Source organism: Erpetoichthys calabaricus, chromosome 11, assembly GCF_900747795.2.
Source record: "Erpetoichthys calabaricus chromosome 11, fErpCal1.3, whole genome shotgun sequence".
In the NCBI taxonomy this organism is placed as follows: Eukaryota; Metazoa; Chordata; class Cladistia; order Polypteriformes; family Polypteridae; genus Erpetoichthys; species Erpetoichthys calabaricus.
This window is the reverse complement of record NC_041404.2, coordinates 108,156,154-108,176,566: the sequence shown is the minus strand read 5'-3', so window position 1 is coordinate 108,176,566 and position 20,413 is coordinate 108,156,154. Positions and strand designations below refer to the sequence as shown.

General features: G+C 36.1%; 1 protein-coding gene across 3 annotated transcripts in view; it reads right to left on the bottom strand.

The window, feature by feature from the left end:
• Nucleotides 1-20,413, bottom strand: part of LOC114660800 (6-phosphofructo-2-kinase/fructose-2,6-bisphosphatase-like) — an 83,471-nt gene that overhangs the window by 8,439 nt on the left and 54,619 nt on the right. For all 3 annotated transcript variants that reach the window (XM_051934157.1, XM_051934156.1, XM_051934158.1), the window contains exons 10-13: nucleotides 18,017-18,121; nucleotides 10,837-10,966; nucleotides 2,574-2,636; nucleotides 1,396-1,460 (exon numbers count right to left, since the gene is read on the bottom strand). In XM_051934157.1, coding sequence (XP_051790117.1) covers nucleotides 1,396-1,460; nucleotides 2,574-2,636; nucleotides 10,837-10,966; nucleotides 18,017-18,121 — 363 coding nt within the window. The remainder of the gene's footprint in view (nucleotides 1-1,395; nucleotides 1,461-2,573; nucleotides 2,637-10,836; nucleotides 10,967-18,016; nucleotides 18,122-20,413) is intronic.

The following is a 20,413-nucleotide window of genomic DNA, read 5'->3' as shown; positions in this document are numbered from 1 at the left end:
GCAACCATTGGAACACACATTAGGTAAAGGGAAGACAAAATATCAAACAAAACAAAGAAAACAAGAAAAGTTGATGAAGAGGTGTTAAAACATTGAAAGACACAGGGAGGGAGAAAAGGGACAACAGGAATGAAAAAGAAAAGAAAAGAAAAATAAGAATGAATAAAGGCGTAGCAAAGAGGGAAACTGAAAAGTGTCTGATTTTAGTTATACTGCATGTATAACTAACAGGAATTACAATCCACCCTGTAGGTGTATGGGGAAAATGGAATCTGTATAACCACTATTATAGATAAGTGATACATTGTTTGAGACAGGGAATTAAACATATCATACTGTGGTTAGGAAAAAGATTATTTAATCTTAATTCCTGCACTAATCAGGCCTTAAAATATTATGTGAACTTCAGCTTAGTCCTAAAAATAGCTAAAATTAAGATTTAAGATTCACATATGAATGCATTTATTTAATGTATTGACCTCACATTATAGTCTTTGTTAGAAAATGCATGTTGATCTTTAAATTTAGTAACTGGTGATACCTTTAGCAACAATGACTTTAAATAAACATGTCCTTTTCCTGATGATTAGTCTTGTCTTGTACATCTGTTTAGTATTATTTTGGTCCTTTTTTCTTCAATTCATTTAAATGATAACCTTTTAGTTTGAGGTCATACAGATTGAGTTCTGCATTTCAAAACACACAAAAAATGTATCTCTTTTCTTTACTCACTTAAGTACTTAGAATTATTATTGCTAAATATTGGATCATTGGAAGACAACCTTAACTTCTCTAGTTGAATGTTCTCTTTGAACTCATTTTTATTCCTATAATTGCAAGCCATCTGAGTCCTAAAGTTGCACACCAGCCCCAAACTCCCTGCACTATGTTTATGGGGATGTAGTTAATTTTTTATACTAGTTTTGTCTCATCTATCTATAGAAGATGTCTTTGCAGTCGTTATGCATAGTCTGTCATAGTTGAAGATGAAAATGTAAATAAATCAGGTAATTGTGAGCAGTGTTGTTTTTCTGCTTCACCATAATTGACTGATACTTCATCCATAACTGTTAATGCCACACCAGTGTGCTTGGAAATTTAACATTCTCCCCTGCTATCATTTCCAAATAAAGCTCCAATGTATTTGAACTTATCTGCTAAGTCAAACGTTTAAGCAATTAATGAGAGAATCAAGACTTTACAGTAGACAATGCTGCTCTGATCCAAGATGCAGTCACCTAAGTATGGACAAATTATGTAAGTTTAAATGACAGCATCATCTACAAACAACACAGGTGAAACCTGCAAATTGTTATCAGAAAACTCCTAGACAGAAGGCACTCACTTGGTGGAGTTTGAAACATATCTTAAAAACATGAGAAATAGGCCCCTTACCTCTGGCTTATCTCTGTGAGTATTAACTGCTTCAATGTTGAGGAAGAAGGACTCTACTTTGCAACCTATTTGTGAAAGGTAAAAAAAACATGCTTAACACTCATGAAATTTACTTAATGTTTATACTCTGTGGAGAACACAACAGAAAGCTATCCAGTTAACTGTAAAATTATTTTTTGATTAGAATGGACGACCTCTGTGAAAGAGAGAGGGGTTGGGAGCATGCACTGAACAGCACGTTGCCACACCCACCACACAACAAACCACCTCAGGATCTCAATTTAGGACCTGAATGCAGCTTTGCAATGGGTGCCACTTCAGTACCACACTAGTTCTATTGGAATGGAACAGTGTGAGGTTTTTTTACAGTGGCTCCTGCCACCAACCTCCAAGTTTTCCCTGCAAACTGAAGGACCTGGTTGCAGGGTTGTATGCATGTTAACATCAAACCCAGTATAGAGCAATTTCAGGTTAAAGGCCTTGCTCAAAAGTCCAATGGAGTGTAATCAAATCTGGCATTTACAGGATTCAATCTTCCAATTGCTGGCACAGATACCTAGCCTCATAGACTTGCAGGGCAGGTTAGCTGTCAACTGCAAACTGGCCTGATGTGAGTGTAAAGGTGGTTGTGTGCAAGAATTTGCTATGAAATGGATGGGTGCTGCCTCCAAGGCTGGTTTATGTCTTGCTTTCAGTGTTACCAAGATAGGCTCTGCCAGTGACCCTGAACTAGATACATCACCTGCAATAACTGCTAATGTCATACCAATACGGCTTGGCAATATGTTATTATTAGATACCTTTTCTAAATAGAATTAATTGAACAGTGAATGGTTACTTATGATTGTAATACTTCCAAATAGCACCTTTCTATTTTGGTTCGACCTTTTGAGTACATTTACAGTATATTGCAAGCAATGTATAATTTATACAACATCTGTTCATATAACATATTTTGTGTTTTACATAAGAACATAACTTGACACCATTTTGTTGAAAATGTGAAAATCAATATAATTAAAAAATTATATTTAACAGTAGTGAGATCAGGAGCCTAACTGAAATTATTCAATTAATCAGACAATCCAATGTAAAAAAAATACAACAAAATAATAATAATAATAATAATACATTATTAAATTATTCCTTCTTGAGAAGCCATATTGAAAAAATCTTACCATATGCCACCGGTGTAAGCTTCAATACAGTATGAAGTGAACACTTAAGATAAGGAAGCTCTTCTAAAATGGACAAAAAGAGTTGGAAGCTTTTATTATTAGTCATCATAAATATGTTTCTAAAACATTGCATATGTTTTTCTTAGAACTATATGACTCAAAATTATGCTTTAAAAATTATTTTAAAATGCTTCTGTTCATATTCTGTCAATTTGTCTTTATTTAATAAAACATTGATCACGAAAAATATATCGTATTTTAAAATGATGTTGCAGACAACATAAATATGTGCCATGCCATAAAAAATGAGTTTTGATATATAATTAACCAAGATGTCACCATGAATTCACTAACTATGCCACATTAACAGAGGCATAGGTGTTCAACAAAGCCTTTGACCGCCCCAGGGCTGCTTGCATGCAAAAAACGTAGTATTTTTAAACCACTTAATCAGGTTTGAGGACAGTGTTTCCTAGCAGCACTGCACATAGTGCAGGAACCAACCCTGGATGTGGCACCATTCCATTTTACGGGTTTGTCACTCAAAACAGAATTGCCATTTAACCTATAATGCTTGTATTTGAAGGCAGAGTTTGGAAAACTGGAGTACTCAGGAAAAACCACTGGGCGTAAGGGGACACCATTATTATAAGCATCCCTTTTTCAGGCATGGGTGTGAGTGATCTGGAAGCAATGGTGACCTTACGAACCTTAAAGTTCACACAGCAGTTCCAGGTCCCTTGGCTGAGCATGTGGTGAGGTGCTTTTTCAGGTTTGGTTGCCTGAAGTGCCTGTCATCCTGAACTTTACAGTATGTCACAAATGCTTCTTTAACCTTCATGGAACTGCTAGGCTGGCATCCACCCCCACAATTAATATTCAGACATTTTATTTTATCTTTATCTTATCAAAAAAGCAAAACACTAGAAAAGAGATTTTTTTATTTTATTATAAAGTAGACAAATCTAACCCAGCCACAGGGGATGCACAAATCAGTGTTTCTTTGTGCCAGTCCCAAGCCCAGATAAATGGGGAGGGTTACGTCAGGAAGGGCATCTGGTGTAAAATTTTGCCAGATCAATACAGATTTCCATACTGGATTGATCGAGGCCCAGGCTAACAACGGCCGCCACCACTATTGTTAGCCAACAGGGTGCTGGGGGAAATTGGGCTACTGTTGGTCGAAAGAAGAAGAAGAAGAGGGGGGAGATGTGTCCAGAGGCAAGAGGAGAAGAGGAAGGTAAAGAGAGTGGAACTGAGGGTAGGAACGTTGAATGCTGGCAATATGACTAGTAAGGGGAGACAGTTAGCCGATATGATGGAGAGAAGGAAGGTTGATGTATTGTGCGTGCAAGAGGCTAAATGGAAGGGGAGTAAGGCCAGGTGGATCAGAGGTGGATTCAGATTGTTCTATCATGGTGTGGATGGGAGGAGAAATGGGGTAGGGGTTATTCTGAAGGAACAGTATGTCAACAGTGTTTTGGAGGTGAAAACAGTGTCAGACGGAGTAATGATTGTGAAGCTGGAAATTGGAGGTATGATGATGAATGTTCTAAATGCATATACCCCGCAAGTTGGATGTGCGATGGATGAGAAAGAAGATTTCTGGAGTGAGTTGGATGAAGTGATGGATAGTGTACCCAAGGGGCAGAAAGTGATGATTGGACTGGATTTCAATGGACATGTTGGTGAAGGAAACAGAGGAGATGAGGAGCTGATGGGTAGGTATGGTGTCAAGTAGAGGAATGAAGAAGGTCAGATGATAGTGGATTTTACGAAAAGGATGGTCATGGCTGTGGTGAATACATATTTTAAGAAGAGGGAGGAACATGGGGTGACGTACAAGCGTAAAGGAAGATGCACACCTGTAGATTATATCCTACGCAGAAGAGTCAATCTGAAGGAGATTGAAGACTGCAAAATGGTGGCAGGGGAAAGTGTAGTTAGGAAACATTGGATGGTGGTCTGTAGGATAAAGCTGAAGATCAAGAAGAGTAGGAGAATGAAGACAGAGCCAAGGATCAAATGGTGAAAGCTGAAAAAAGAAGACTGCAAGGTTAAGTTTAGGGAGGAGGAAAGACAGGTACTGGGTGGCAGTGAAGAGTCGCCAGACAGGTGGGCAACTACAACAGAAGTAAATAAGAGTGACAGCTAGAAGGGTGCATGGTGTGACATCTGGACAGAGGAAGGAGGAAAAGGAAACCTGGTGGTGGAATGAGGAAGTAAAGGAAAATACACAGAGGTAGAGGATGGCGAAGAAGAAGTGGGATAGTCAGAGAGATGCAGAAAGCAGACAAGAGTATAACAAGATAAGGCGTAAGGTGAAAAGAGAGGTGGTGAAGGCTAAAGGAAAGGCATATGAGAGATTGGACACTAGGGAGGAAGAAAAGGACCTGTACTGATTCGCTAGACAGAGGGACCAAGCTGAGAAAGATATGCAGCAGGTTAGGGTAATACAGGATAAAGATGGAAACATATTCACAAGCGAGGAGGGTGTGTTGAGCAGATGGAAAGAGTAATTTGAGAGGCTGATGAATGAAGAGAATGAGAAAGAGAGAAGGTTGGATCATGTGGTGATAGTGAATCAGGAAGTTCAACAGATTAGCAAGGAGGAAGTAAGGACAGCTATGAAGAGGATGAATAATGGAAAGGCTATTGGTCCAGATGAGATACCTGTGGAAGGATGGAGGTGTTTAGGAGAGATGGCAGTGGAGTTTTTAACCAGATTGTTTAATGGAATCTTGGAAAGTGAGTGGATGCCTGAGGAGTGGAGAATAAGTATACTGGTGCCGATATTTAAAAATAAGGGGGATGTGCAGGACTGTAGTAATTACAGGGGGATAAAATTGATGAGCCACAGCATGGAGTTATGGGAAAGAGTAGTGGAAGCTAGGTTAAGAAGGGAGGTGAGCAGCAGTATGGTTTCATTCTAAGAAAGGGCACCACAGATGCAATATTTGCTCTGAGGATGTTGATTGAGAAGTATAGAGAAGGCCAGAAGGATAGACCTGGAGAAAGTATATGACAAGGTGCCTAGAGAGGAGTTGTGGTATTGTATGAGGAAGTCGGGAGTGGCATAGAAGTACCGTATGTATGAGTTTTACAGGATATGAACGAGGGAAGTGTGTCTGTGGTGAAGATTGCGGTAGGAGTGACGGATGCATTCAAGGTGGAGGTGGGATTACATCAGGGATCAGCTCTGAGCCCTTTTTTATTTGCAATGTTGATGGATAGGTTGACAGATGAAATTAGACAGGTGTCCCAGGGAACTATGATGTTTGCTGATGACATTGTGATCTGTAGCGAGAATAAGGAGCAGGTTGAGGAGACCCTGGAGAGGTGGAGATATGCTCTAGACAGGATAGGAGAGGAATGAAGGTAAGTAGGAATAAAACAGAATACATGTGTCTGAATGAGAGGGAGGTCATTGGAATATTGAGGATTCAGGGAGTAGAGTTGGCAAAGGTGGATGAGTTTAAATACTTGGGCTCAACCATACAGAGTAACAGGGATTGTGGAAGAGAGGTGAAGAAGAGAATGCAAGCAGGGTGGAGTGGGTGGAGAAGACTGCCAAGAGTGATTTGTGACAGTCAGGTATCAGCAAAAGTGAAAGAGAAGGTTTACAGGACAGTAGTGAGACCAGCTATGTTATATGGGTTGGAGACGGTGACACTGATCAGAAAGCAGGAGACAGAGCTGGAGGTAACAGAGTTAAAGATACTAAGATTTGCATTGGGTGTGACGAGGATGGATAGGATTAGAAATGAGTACATTAGAGGGTCAGCTCAGGTTGGACGGTTTGGAGACAGAGTCAGAGAGGTGAGATTGTGTTGGTTTGGACATGTGCAGAGGTGAGATGCTGGGTATATTGGGAAAAGGATGTTAAAGATACAGCTGCCAGGCAAGAGGAATAGAGGAAGGCCCAAGAGAAGGTTTATGGATGTGGTGAGAGAGGACATGCAGGTGATGGGTGTAACAGAAGAAGATACAGAAGACAGGAAGATATGGAAAAAAATGATCCACTGTGGCAACCCCTAACGGGAGCAGCCGAAAGAAGAAGATGAATCTAATTTCTTTTCTATCTAACGTATAACGTGGAACAATAAAGAAAAAAAGATCATAAAATCCAACAGCACTAACAGAGATTCTACCATTCTCTTATACTGTATCTTCAAAATGAAACCCCTAACTTAATTAATCTTTAAGCCATTAAACTGCCAGTTTCTGGTCAAATCCATGATATTTTCTGTTTTCTTTTTAACAATTCCCAACCTTTAAAGTGCATTCTGTTCTCAGTCATTTGGCATTCATCATCAGTGCTTCCATTTTTTTTTCATCTTTAAATTAACATATAGTACATTAATAAAACATATAAACACATATAAAAAGTAAATTTATTGTATGATTTCCCTTTTAAATACATTCCACTGTTTCTTATATTAATTTCAGTCACAAATAAACAAATTAAGACAAATACATTGTCATTTTATACCAGTGATACATGTGACTGTAAAGATAAGGATACATTTATCCTCATCACAGCATTCTTATAATCTCAGTTATGCAATCTCTACTTCTAATTTTTTGCATTTTTTGTGAGTTTATTGAATATTTATGCATTGTATTGGTGTCATTACTGTAGTGTTATATTAATTTTTATTTTTCTTGTGGGAACCATTATTTTGTGTTAATTTTGTATCATAACGGCCATGTTGTTTATGCTGATGACATTCATTCACTTATGACACTAGTCTTGGAATCGCACACTGCCATTTTGTGCAACTATATCACACACTGCATGTTAAAAATTGCAGTGTGGACTTTACCTGAGTATTGGAGTCACATAGAAAACAAAACAAACCTATTTTGTAGTTTAATTATGGGAAAACAAGTATAGATAGCATCTAGATTGCTTGATCTTTTTAGATGCTGATTTTCACTTAAGTGAATTAGATTTTTGACTATTGGTATTTTTGACTTCTCTGGCCATTTGGCCTCTTTCTAAAGTTGTTTCTCCTCTGTTCTGCCTTTTGACACTGTAACGAGTTTGGGTTATTTTTGTTGTTTTTTCTTATTTGTATAACCAATGGATTTTATCATCATTGCTTTTGTGTTATTATTACTTTTTACTCTTGTCTATCATGGTCACCGGCATTTCACAGATAGCAACATTTGCCATTGCCATCATGTAACGTCAGGAGGTTGTGCATCCTGCCATCACTCCCTGGAAAATATTTAAGATGCTAGTGTGCTACTCCTGCCATTCAAGATTTTGAATTCACAATAAAATAAATGATTGCATTGTTGGAAGTGTGTTTGGCTTCAAAGAAAACAGTTTATTTTTTTTTGTTTTTTGACAATGATGTTGGTTAACACTTTGGGCTTGGTCTCTTGGTTTTTGGGATTTGATTTCTCAGCTTCGTGTATTTTGAACACAATTACTGACATTGATTTAGTCTCTTCCATCTCCTTATTTTTTGAAAATAATTCTCTCTGCCTTTCCTCATTCATGGTAGAACAGGCACATCCCTTTGTATTAGCAGGAGTAAAAGGCACTTCCAATAAGACTTTAGTGACAGAACCCATACCTGTATCATCCAGAACAACTTTGGTATATATTTCTATCTGTTCTTTGACTTTGATTACTGCCTTTCCCAAATTGACAAGGCGAAAACAGAAAAACATGCATCCTGAAGCTGCATCAATTCATCATTACCATAAGGGGTTGATGGAATCTCTAAACATTTTTATTTTCTCACTTCCTGTGCATTTTCAAGTCATTTTAGTAATGTCACCATAAACAGCTTCAGATGTGTGCATGGTTTTGTGCTATTTTATTTCCTTATTTACAAGAAAAGTCAACCCACGCCAGCCTCTGTGAAGAAGTATGTGAACAAGAATGTATCCTTACCTCTGGAAAATAGTGCCAAAAACTTGTGATAAAATTTATTATTACCAAATTCCTTTTGTTTTTATAAACATACTTCAAAAAGGCAGCAGGAAATGTCTTATGAAAATGAAACTTTTGCCACTTCAAAGAAAAACTGTAAGGCTATTTTTTCATATTTGGAGAAATGCCATTATAGATCCCATATTAAACTGTATGAACAGTAACAATATTTTCAAAATTAATAAAAAAAAATGTTTCACTTAAGAATGCAATTTCCTGTGAGAAAATAATGAATCCCATAATTGTAACAAAATCACTTTGACTTGAAAAATATCAAGCTTTCTTTTATTGTTGATTCTAAATTGACCATGGGTAGAAATGTAAGCCTGTGGACTGGACACTGTGAAGGACGTGTGCTCTGGGCAGGTTTTGTTCCTGCCTTGCTGCTAATACTGTTGAAATAGGCTCTGACTTAAACTGAATTAAGCAACCCTGAAAACACACGTGATGAAAGCTAGAGAGCTGAAACACTGAGTCTCTAATGATAATTTCTATTTTTTTTTCAGTGTGGAATTTAATTTTTCTTTTGCTGTCATAAATTCATATGGACAATGAAGCAAGTTCTTAGTTCCTATAGTTTTTACCCACTAGGTGTCAGCACTTGCACAGCTTTCACTGCAAGATAGTTTTCTTTCTTTTTTTTTTTTTGCTTTCTAGTCAGTACTGACTTTCTCTTTGTACAACGTTCTGGTGTTTCATAAGGTGACAATCATTCTATGGTAATAACTGACAAATTTCTGATTAGATTTTTTGAGAAAACGGGTCCAACAAGTCGATGTAGATTCTCTACAAATATAGAGAAATGCTATCTGGAAGTTCGCTTTTGGCAGTCAAAGAAATCACTCTGTTGGAATATATTCCCACAGATAGAACTTTTAATAGAACCAGTGGAAAATTTCCAGAAAGCTGTGACTAATGAGTTAGCTGACCTTTGAGTTCAATGCTTCCAGTACGTCAGCATGACACGGGAGCAGCAAATAATGTATGGACTCCCAAGGAGATGTCATTGATTTAATCCCTCTGAGATGAAATTTAAAGTTTACAATGCTTTAGTGGAAAGCCAGAATGAGGTTCACTGTTGTATCATGTACTTACCACAGAAAGTGATTGACTATAAATTTAGTAAAAACTGAAGTTAACATTGCATAAATTAAAAAGTATTAAAAGTTGAAGTACTCAACCAGTAACAAATTTAAACAGTCATGTGTTAGCTGAACACATGAGGAGTTGGAAAATATTTAGGCGGGATCATGCATAATGTACCAGTCCGTCACAAGGCTAATTTAGAGTGACCAATCAACCTAACCTGCATGTTTTTGCTGTGCGGGAAGAAACTGGTGTAGTCAAAGAAAGCCTACATTGACACACTGAGAATGTGAAAGCTACACTCACACAAGGATTATTGAACCCAGGCCTCAGGAGCTGCAATGTTGCAACATTAACTATTGTGAAATAACAAACTAAAAAGTTTAGTGTCAGTCAGTCAGTCATTTTCCAACCCGCTATATCCTAACACAGGGTCAAGGGGGTCTGCTAGAGCCAATCCCAGCCAGCACAAGGTGCAAGGCAGGAACAAACCCCGGGCAGGGTGCTAGCCCATTACAGAGTTTAGTGTCAATAATGTAATTAAATACATATGGGTTACATTTCATTACAAAAAGTTTGCTCTTGTACTACTGCTCCCTAACAACCTCTCCTAAAATTGACATATATCACTAGGAAAGATAGAGTTCCATGACAGGCTACTCTATTCACCTTCTCAGGTTTTGTAAACTGTTGCATTGTCAAAATGCTACTTTTAATTTTGTGTTCAGCTTTGGGCCCTACTAGAACATTTCAATGGGATTTAAGGTGTGGACTTAACACTAGGACATTCCAAAACATTGCTCTCTGTTGTAAGTTTAGATAGATAGATAGATAGATAGATAGATAGATAGATAGATAGATAGATAGATAGATAGATAGATAGATAGATAGATAGATAGATAGATAGATAGATAGATAGATAGATATCCAACAGCCTTTAGTATCGATGGAATCAATCATTTGCCAATCTGAACCTCTTTATATGCAGATTAAAGAAGAAACTAAACTTTGCTGGCAGTCTTCATTTTATATACCCTTTATGACTTACAGTATCTCTAAGACTGGAATGAATATCTGATCACTTTCTATTCCAAAATATTGAAAGAGATTTCAGAAAATCTGATATTGGCAAATACAATTTGATAGATATATTTTTATTAATTTGTTGACCACATAGATCATCAATAAATATCACCCCACTGGGTGTAGCCTGTACTTCAGACATACCTGCACTTTTGTCAAGGAAGTAAGCCAGAAGACACCTCATGACGGCTTGGTGGCAGATTACTAGGACGTTCTCTTGACGCTCCAGCTCCATTATTACTGGTTCCAGTCGCTGAACCAGGTCCTCATAAGACTGAAAAAAATCAGTTGATATTGGTGAATAAAAACAAACCACTGGAAAGTAAACTCTACATGCATGTCATCTGTATCTTATCATTATTACAGCTCTGCTTTATTGTAGGCAGTGTGGCCCACTGGCTCTTGCATTAAGTGTTTAATTTAAAGATTACTAGTTGAAAACCCCCATTTGATCCAGTGGGTAAAAGTAAACAGGTTTGTACATAAAATCATTTATTGGTAATACACAGAATCTTGCAAAGCCTGTCAGGATGGTTTATCATTGTGGAACATTGCTTTATTCAAATAAAAGCTGGCTAGTTATAAAAAAATGTAATGTAATGTAGCTTAATGCTTTAATGTTATTTTTTTTTACCCAACAACTTCATGAAAATGGAACTGCATGCTATCTAACATTTGGCTGAAAACCAAAACAGAAATTAGACTCTCAGCGTGTTGGCATATTTTGCTTGTTTTAGGTTTTATAAAATATTAGTTTGATATTATATACAATTAATTGTGTTCAGGAGTTTGCAGTCTAGTAGCATGTTGCTCAATGTCATTCTTTTTTACCTCATTTACTAATAAGTGACATTTTTAAAAAATTTTTTGGCTTTTATGCTCGTTCTTCAGTTTGAAACGAAAGTGCTGTGCTGCTGTGTCCAGAACGCAAGTCTGTAGTAGCTAGGGCATTGAACAGAAATTATTATGCTTTCATGAGTGTTTTAATGTGTGCATATTTGAGATGATCTTCAAATCTGCATTTGCCAGCTTGAAAAAGCATACGCAGTACTCCTCCTTAAAACGATCTGCTTCATTTCTGTGGTAACAGGAAGAAATTTGTTTATAGTGTAATATATATCTTTACTTTAAATCATAAATTACACATAGACAGTGAGGTATCTATCTATCTATCTATCTATCTATCTATCTATCTATCTATCTATCTATCTATCTATCTATCTATCTATCTATCTATTATAAAAAGAAATCCTGTCCTGGAAAGCAAAAAGCAAGTCTACGATACGTGATCTTCTTGGGAGACATTTTAAAGACCCGCGAGACCAAAGACATGCCCTACTTACAATCTATCAAATAGGACAATAGGCAGCAAAACATTCAGTCTTGTGAAGGATTTGAGCACACACAGATCCAGGGCTCTCAGCGCATATAAAGCGTATAAGGACAGTACGTTATAAGTTAAATGTCGACATATAAGCGAAGAGGAAAGCAGCGCGGAGAAAAGAGACTCAAATGCGTTGGACAGAAAAAAGAGCAAAAAAGAATAATCGAGGTGCAAATTCAGAAAATAAGGAAAGTAATTATCAGCCCGGAACAAGTAGAACTGAAAAAAAAGCACGTCCAATCCGGCTCAGAATTAAATGACAGTGAGTAAAAGACAAAGTAGAACTTCATAAAGATGTTTACAAACGTTGGCACTAAACATATGCAGAGCAGGTTAGAGATTATGAAACCAGGGAAATTAGTAAGGCTCAAAAAAAAAAAAAAAAAAAAAAAACCGTTGGCGCTATACACATGTGGAGAAAGTTAAAGGATATGAAAGTAGGAAAATTAGAAAATATAAAAAAGTAAAGATCGCAGTAGTGCAAACAAACAAACTGCCTCATTTAACAATGCACCAGTCTAACTTTGGTTTTGCACAATAATTACTACACTATTGCACCTTAACACTTAATTCTACTTTATTCACATAATTTTACTTATTTATTATGTTCTACTATACTGTTATCTTTCAATCTATGACTTTTTGTTAATCTAACTGATACTCTTCTAACTTTGCACAGTTTTTGATAAGCGGATCAGGATGCATTTCACTGCGTGTTGTCCTGTATAACTAAGCATGTGACAAATAAAGAATCTTGAGAATTTCAAAAACGGAGTTTACCGCACATGCATTTATTGGTTACTTTGTTAATGTATATATATATTTATCTGTCTGCTTATTTAAAAACCTAAATTTACCCCAGGAGTCAAAAACGTTCTGTCTAGCCCTTGTACAAAAACCTAGACAAAAGCTGGGGTATCACCTTGGTAAACCCATGTACTTTTGGAACTGTGAGAGGAAAATAGCACGACTTTACAGACAGGAGTCCAATGCAGAACTCTACTTACTTTGTTACTTTGAAAAAAACAATTATTAAATGCTGATGATGTAGATCGTTTTGTCTATGCTGAAATTCCAAACAGAGAAACCTATCCTGACTTCATTAAAAAGATTCAGCATATTGGGACTCGCAAGATTACAAATATTGTTTTTACAGAAGTTCTGAAATACAAGTGAAACTAATGAAATAGCAACAATTCAAAGAAAAAAAAAATCTTAAAAGTGTGTATCCGGAAAACCAAATACGAGGGTTGGTGAGCGAAGCAAGCAGGGGGCAAAGCCCCCTTGTACTTAAAAAGGACAAAATAGAACTGACAATAATGTCATCATGATAACAGTAAAATTTAAAATAAATGATAAAATTAAAATGAAAATATATTAATACATTCCGAAAACTAGTTTCATTAGCAGTTTCTTTCCAATGGTTTTTGAATACTGTTTGTCTCTGATTTTGCCCCACTGTTTTGGCTGCCAGTCTTAGAAATTCCCATGTACAAGCACTGCTCAGTCCTGACTAGTCTTTTTTGAAGCCATTAACCTTCCACCTCGTTCAGATATGAAATAAAGTAACTGTTTACTTCAGCCACAGTCTTGGGCCTTTTTTTTTATTCGATTTTATCATGGTATGAAAAAAATTAGACATCAGACAGATGAGATTCTTTTCTGTTTGCGATGTCCAAAACACCCATGTTCCTTATGCCTTGTTGCTGTATTTATAAATTGTATTTCTGGATGAGCATTCATTAGTTGTCAGCTCTCATGCACACATAGACCACCCCTATGACTAAAGAAAAATCAAACCTGTTAGATTTTATCGTAGTGAGTCACAGACTAGTTGCAGTAACCAACTAGCATGTCTTTCCACTGTGGGAGGAAACCAGAGTACCTAGAGGAAACCCACACAGACAAAAAGAGAACATGCAAACTCCTCACAGAAATTCAATATATTAGAGCAAAAAAAAAAAAAATAGAAAATTCTTAACAGTTCTAAAGTTCACTTTTATAATCAAAGGTAGAGATTATTTTTAAAGAATAGATAAAAAGGAAGAGAAAATCCAACCCAGCGTCACATATAACAAGCAAACAGAATACAGTTACATTTCATGATTTTATAAAGATTCATCCATCTATTCATTTACATGTAAACGTCAATATTGCATTTCAAAATCTTTCACTGCCAAATCATTTTGTGTTTATTCATATTTTAATCTTTGCCTGCTACCTGATTCAATAGTAATCACTGAAATATTAGGATTTGTTCTATCATTGATTTTATTATTTATTATAAATACTTACAAAATCAACAAATGTAAAATGAAGCTGTAATTAATTAGGTTCCCCTAATTTAATCTGTACACCCCAAAAGTACACAACTAAATCAATTAAGCTGTCTAACTAATACAGCACAATTAAATTCAATAAAATGAACAGGGTTTTATTATAAGGAGTCATTTTCAAGAAACTCTCAGGGAGAGTGTCTATGGGCTGCCTGCACGCACAATACCCAGGCCCCAGTGAGTAAGGTTATGTAAACAAACCATACCAAAATGTTAATGTTAAGAAATACTACACCATGTTTATGCCACCCCTTTAACTTTAGCATTAGTTATACTGTATCTAGACAACAAATTTGAATAGTTAAAAATGACTGTAGGAACAAATACATTTTAATTGAGATAATAATCATGATACCAGTTACATGTGAATAGTAAATACATTATGATTATTAACTTTGCTTTGTTATAAATGGTGACATTTCTTAATGCAGCTCTAGCATGTTGTATGTTATTCAAAACATTCCATTTTCATTTTTTGATTACTGACTAAGATCTGAAAGTGACTTACAAAACATTTGAGAATAAATAGAACAGAGTAAAACAATGAGTCTGAATAAAAATGCATCCATCTGCTGCTTACAACAAATTATTCATACAGAACTTTGGGTCATGACTGGAAGCTGTTTAATAACACATTCAACATAAATGATCACAAACAACTTTCACCCGAAAAGAACTGTTATTATCTGGAGTCAGTTGCTAAGCAACATATGCAAAGCAGCACAGAGTGTGCGTCTGACTAACGGTAATTAGAAGAACACACTGACAAGCAGGGCTGCTCTGATTTAGTGGTCACAAAAAATGTGTAATAAGATCTGCTGCTTTTATATTGTAAAATGATGCTCTATTTAGCATCTTTCTATCATGCTTTTGAATGTTAAATGTAATGAATAATTCATCTTTCACCATAATATTGATTGGGTTTGTAATGGGTGTTATGAAGGCTTTGATATACTGTAAAAAGGTACTATCTGCTGTCATATGCACTATTAGAGCATAACATACCATTCTCAAACCCATTAACCTAAATCAGGGTCCAGAGAGTCCAGAGCCCATCCCAGCAGGAAACCACTCTGGACGGTCAAATGCAAGGTCCAATCTCTTATTATTATTATTATTATTATTATTATTATTATTATATTGTAGAGTGTTTTACTTTTTTGTATTTTTTTAATGAACAGTTGGTTTTAGCCAGGGTACTGACAAATTAATTTGTGAGTAAACCTATCTGACTTTATATAAAGGTTAGAATCTTCTTTACTATGTTGCAGACTGCATGGGGGACACTTGGTCCAGGTGCAAAGTCAATCAGCTTTTTAAGTATATATTAAAATCTAAATCTTAATAAATTGTGAAGACAATTGGATACAGCAATAAACCCTGTAAAATTCATATTAGTAAATTAAATAATTCAGAAAATGGTTCTCAAACCACACAGCTTGCTTAAGTTTTCTGCTTAAATTACGTTTGTACCCATCTTTAAAGCAGACTCTGTATCTCTTTCTTTTGTAGGTCATTGATCAAACTCTCAGGGGTAACCTATGCTTTTGGAAAGTAAGTGCTTGGGAAATGGATAAAGAATGGATGTGGATATGTAATACAAGTGTATCATACATATTTTCTACTCATGTTTTCTTTTTCTAATTTTAGGCAAAACACCAACTATAATTACTCTGTACTACATATAATAGTTACATTTCAGTTTGGTAATTTTTTTTATATAATGGCACAACACATATTAACTGTTGTAAGGCATCTCTAGAGCCTTATAACTTGCAATGGCCCTCTAAAAACACCTACTAATAAGGTCATGTATAATCAGGTATTTCTTTGAAGTCTGACTGCCATGCCCTTAGTATTTTAAATACAAACTATCCAGAAGAAAATTGTGCTACCTGTTTAAAAAAACACATATGTGTGATCTCTTTAAGCTTATCAATTATTGTACCATTACAATGAATATTTGGAAAAGCCTCGCATTGAGAAAATAACTGCACTGAGCCTCATCTGGTAAAGTTAGTAAATTTGGTAGGGACCTCAGACCACTCCTTCATGCAGAACATTTCAAGATCCTTGGTAGTTTAAGTTTCTTGTGGATACCCTCTTGCATTCAGACCACAGATCTACAATAGTATTCAAGTCTGGAGACAAAGATGGCCATTGCAAAACACTGACTTTGTACTCCTACATATCCTTCCTATCAAGGATATTGAAATGTCTTACATGGAGGAGATGTCAAAGTGGTTGTAGGAATGCCAGTAATTTTGAAACCCTTTTTTAATTCAAAAAAATGTAGTAATCAATAAAATGTTTAATGCTTGAAAAACTGAGGTATAAAATAAAACGATACAGTTTTCTCATATGTTTCAGCCTCAAGTATGACTCACTGTATATTTTTTTTAATTTCATAAAGGCTGCCAATGTTCAAGTTGTTTGTAAGTGTTTAACATAAGTTACATGTTTTCACAGTTCAGTGTTTCACCATAAAGAATCTTCTATATAATATGCTTCCATGGCTGTTTGTTTGTCTGACCAGGATTTTAAATCACCTGTAGCTCGCAAACCTATTGTCCTGAAATTTGGTACATATATACTACCTGGCGTCTACTATCCGCTTTCAGGGTGATGATTGACCTCCAAGGTTATTCCTCTTTTTATTTTTATTTTATTTTATTGTAGAATCAACTCCTGGCAGTAGGGCAGGTGCGTACGGGGACCATTCTCATCCCTCCCACCTTTGCCATCACTTCCTCTACTTCTTCATATATTAAATCATTCTTGAGGCAGATGGAAGACTTAAGTACCAGCTTAAGTGAGAACTTAAGGAAAATGTACTACGTAATTGCAACACAAACTGACTTAATCAATTTTAATGTGAAAAGATGCAGATGAAACAAGAGAAGAAGCGGGCTGCTAGGGTGGAGAGAAGAAGAGCTGCTCAGGAAGCAGCAAGTGCATCAACCTCTGAGCAAACTAATGCTAAACGTACAGAGAAAGAGAATGAAAACTGTGAATGCTCAAGTCAAGTGTATTCACTGCATGGTATTGTGCAGTGCACCGGTACTGGTTATTTAATAATTAACTTTTTATTTCAATTTTGTGATTTTGGAAGAATTAAGTTAAGATTATTTTAAATTTCGTCATAGTCCATATGATTGTAAATAGAACATCTCTAATAACCTTTCCGTGGTTTATTATTTGATAAAATAGTTCAGTTGTTTAATAAGGTAACTTTGTTAATTATTTGTATCGTTGTCTATGTATGTATTACGATTAATATATGTTTATTGCTTTGATGTCATTTTTAGATATAGCCTTAATGCTTCTTTCAACAATTTCTTATGCAATTGTCAAATGTAGGCCAGAGCCTGTAGGGTACTCAAAGCTATGAGGGGTTTAGTATGAGAACTGTAATCAAAGGTATTGTCAAGTAAAGTAAATGGGGCAGGGCCCCTAGTACATGGTATAATGGAATTCAATTGAGATTTGTATTGGTCTTTATTTTTCAGTTTTACCAAATTGTAGTGTAGGTTACTCTGACAAGTTGTGTAGGAGCCCCACCATCAAAATTAACAACATGCTGCCGCAGACCGGTCCTATTTACCTCGCCCTTTGGATAACGGTAGCGGTACTTGTCCTGGTCTCGCAAGGCAAACTCTAGTGGGTAGTTTTCCTGGATTTCTTCATATGTCATGTCTTCACACACTCCCTAATGGTAAGAAAAGGACACAGGGAAAGGTTGTTGACTATGGAAGCAAATGAAAAAGAAAAAACATACAAACAGTACCTCAAAACATAATGGAGAAAATGTGAATGTCTCAAATAAAGAAAATTAAAAGCACAGTATTTTGTTTAAAATTTAACTCAATTAGAAGTACAGAGCAAAGCTAAAATACAGTGGCAATTTAACGGGAAATATTAATTTACTCTAGAAAAAAGGCAGGAGACAAGAAATGAAATACTATTATGAACACAACACAACATTTTCAAACCTCCTTAATCCAAGTCAGGGTTATTGGGGTTGGAACCTATCTCATGCATGAGGCAACAACCAGCTTTATATAGGGGACCAGTCAATGCAAACTTCACACACAAACAGTGAGCAGGTTCAGGATTTGAACCCAGGACACAAAAAAAAGATTAATAAAACTGTTCATGCACCACATGTCATACCAAGTTTACTTAAAAATCTCAAAATACATTAAAACTATGTGTGTGCAACTTAGCCTCTTTTCATATGGATGGTTCATTCACAAAATAAAATTCCCCATGTTCCTGAGTGACCACAGTTCTACAAACCATGGAAGAACAGTGCAAAAAGGCAGAAAACGAAACTTAAGTGACTGTGAACTTGAGGTATTTGTGCCTGAAGTGGGGAACTGCAGAAACATTCCTTTTGTAGATCTCTCTACAGATGACACAAACTAAAAGAAATAACCAGGAATGGGAGTAACTGAGTGAAGAGAGCAACAGCAATGTGCCATCATGCAGTGCCCAGTCTGCTGCCAGTACACATTATAAATTCACACAGGCTATATGTGCAAGTTCTTAATGAAGTTGTAAAATATAAAATCATTCTGTCAAGTAAATGTCAACATTGCAATACTAGCCTGTTTACATTCAATGTACAACATTCAAATATCTTTGAATTGCCATTGCGTTGATATCCTGAGGCTGTCCATTTTTCATGTGTGGTACTGCACAAGCCATCACAATGAGGCAAACCTTTGTGCTACTGTAGAGTAGTGTGCTGCCCAAAGGATTCAAACACTGCCATATACTCTTTAATGAACCAATGGTCTGTTCAAACCCCAATTCATTATATCTCTTTCTTATAAGATTATACAAAAAGAAAGAAAGATTATACAAAAAAGTACAAAAAAATACTCAATTTAATTGCAGTTCTATCAGTTAGGCTTACTTACCGAAAAGTACACCATCACACATAGCATGACAATGAAGTCCGCTTCACATAGTACTATTTAATAAAATGAAGGAATTGTGGATTGAGCCAGGCTTACATTACACTATTAGCAACACACATCTGAGCATCACATATTAGTTGTGTATTAGTTTATTTTGTGATGGTGCCTTTATTGCAATATATTGGCAATCACTGCAAATTGCATTTTGATATCAGCTTGCTCATCCTGACAATGCAGATAACCCATGTATCTGGTTAGCATTTTAAGTACTCCATCCCATAAGGATGGCATGACACGGCTCAGGAATAACATCAAGATTTCTGACCGGTCAGCCAGTTCACACTGACAAGTGCCTGTCACTGAATACCCTATAGTTGTTAAAACTCATAACGGAATGTGGATTGCGTGAATTTTGCATGATGGTCTCTGTAATGTAGGCTTCAATTCAGCACACACCTCCAAGAGAACAACTCTAGGAAATCAAAATTGGCTTATAAGCCAGTCTTCATTATGAGCCAAAAAATCATTGCGATCACTGAAAATGTGCTTTAGCCTACCTTTGACAATATCCTCCAAAAAACCTAATGCTGCAATTGCCAGTTTTGTTAAACAACACATAGTACACCGTTTTATAGACAAAATAGATAGGCTACACACTAAAAGTAATTAACATTAAGCATATGCATTAAATGCTATTACCAACACTGAAGACTACTGTATTAAGAGAACATATCAATTACCTGCAAAAGAATTAGTTATAAAACATTGGAATATGACTGACACCTGATGCGTCATTGAAATGAGCAATGAAATGTCATTTTCTGTTTTCTTCGCTGTCCTGCTGCCTGGAGTTACTAAGATGACAGCACCAAAAAGTCTGCATAGGAGTTACAGATTGCATTGAAACTTGCTGTAACTTTAAGACAATTTCCACAGCAAATGTGTGTTTTATAAATTCTGACTTTTGCGTAAGAAATGACTGTGAGCATGTTTTATATGTGAGGTCCCTGAAGATTAAATTAAGTAGTTAGGATATTTAAAGGTGTGAAAAAACAATACATTCTTAACAAATGGCA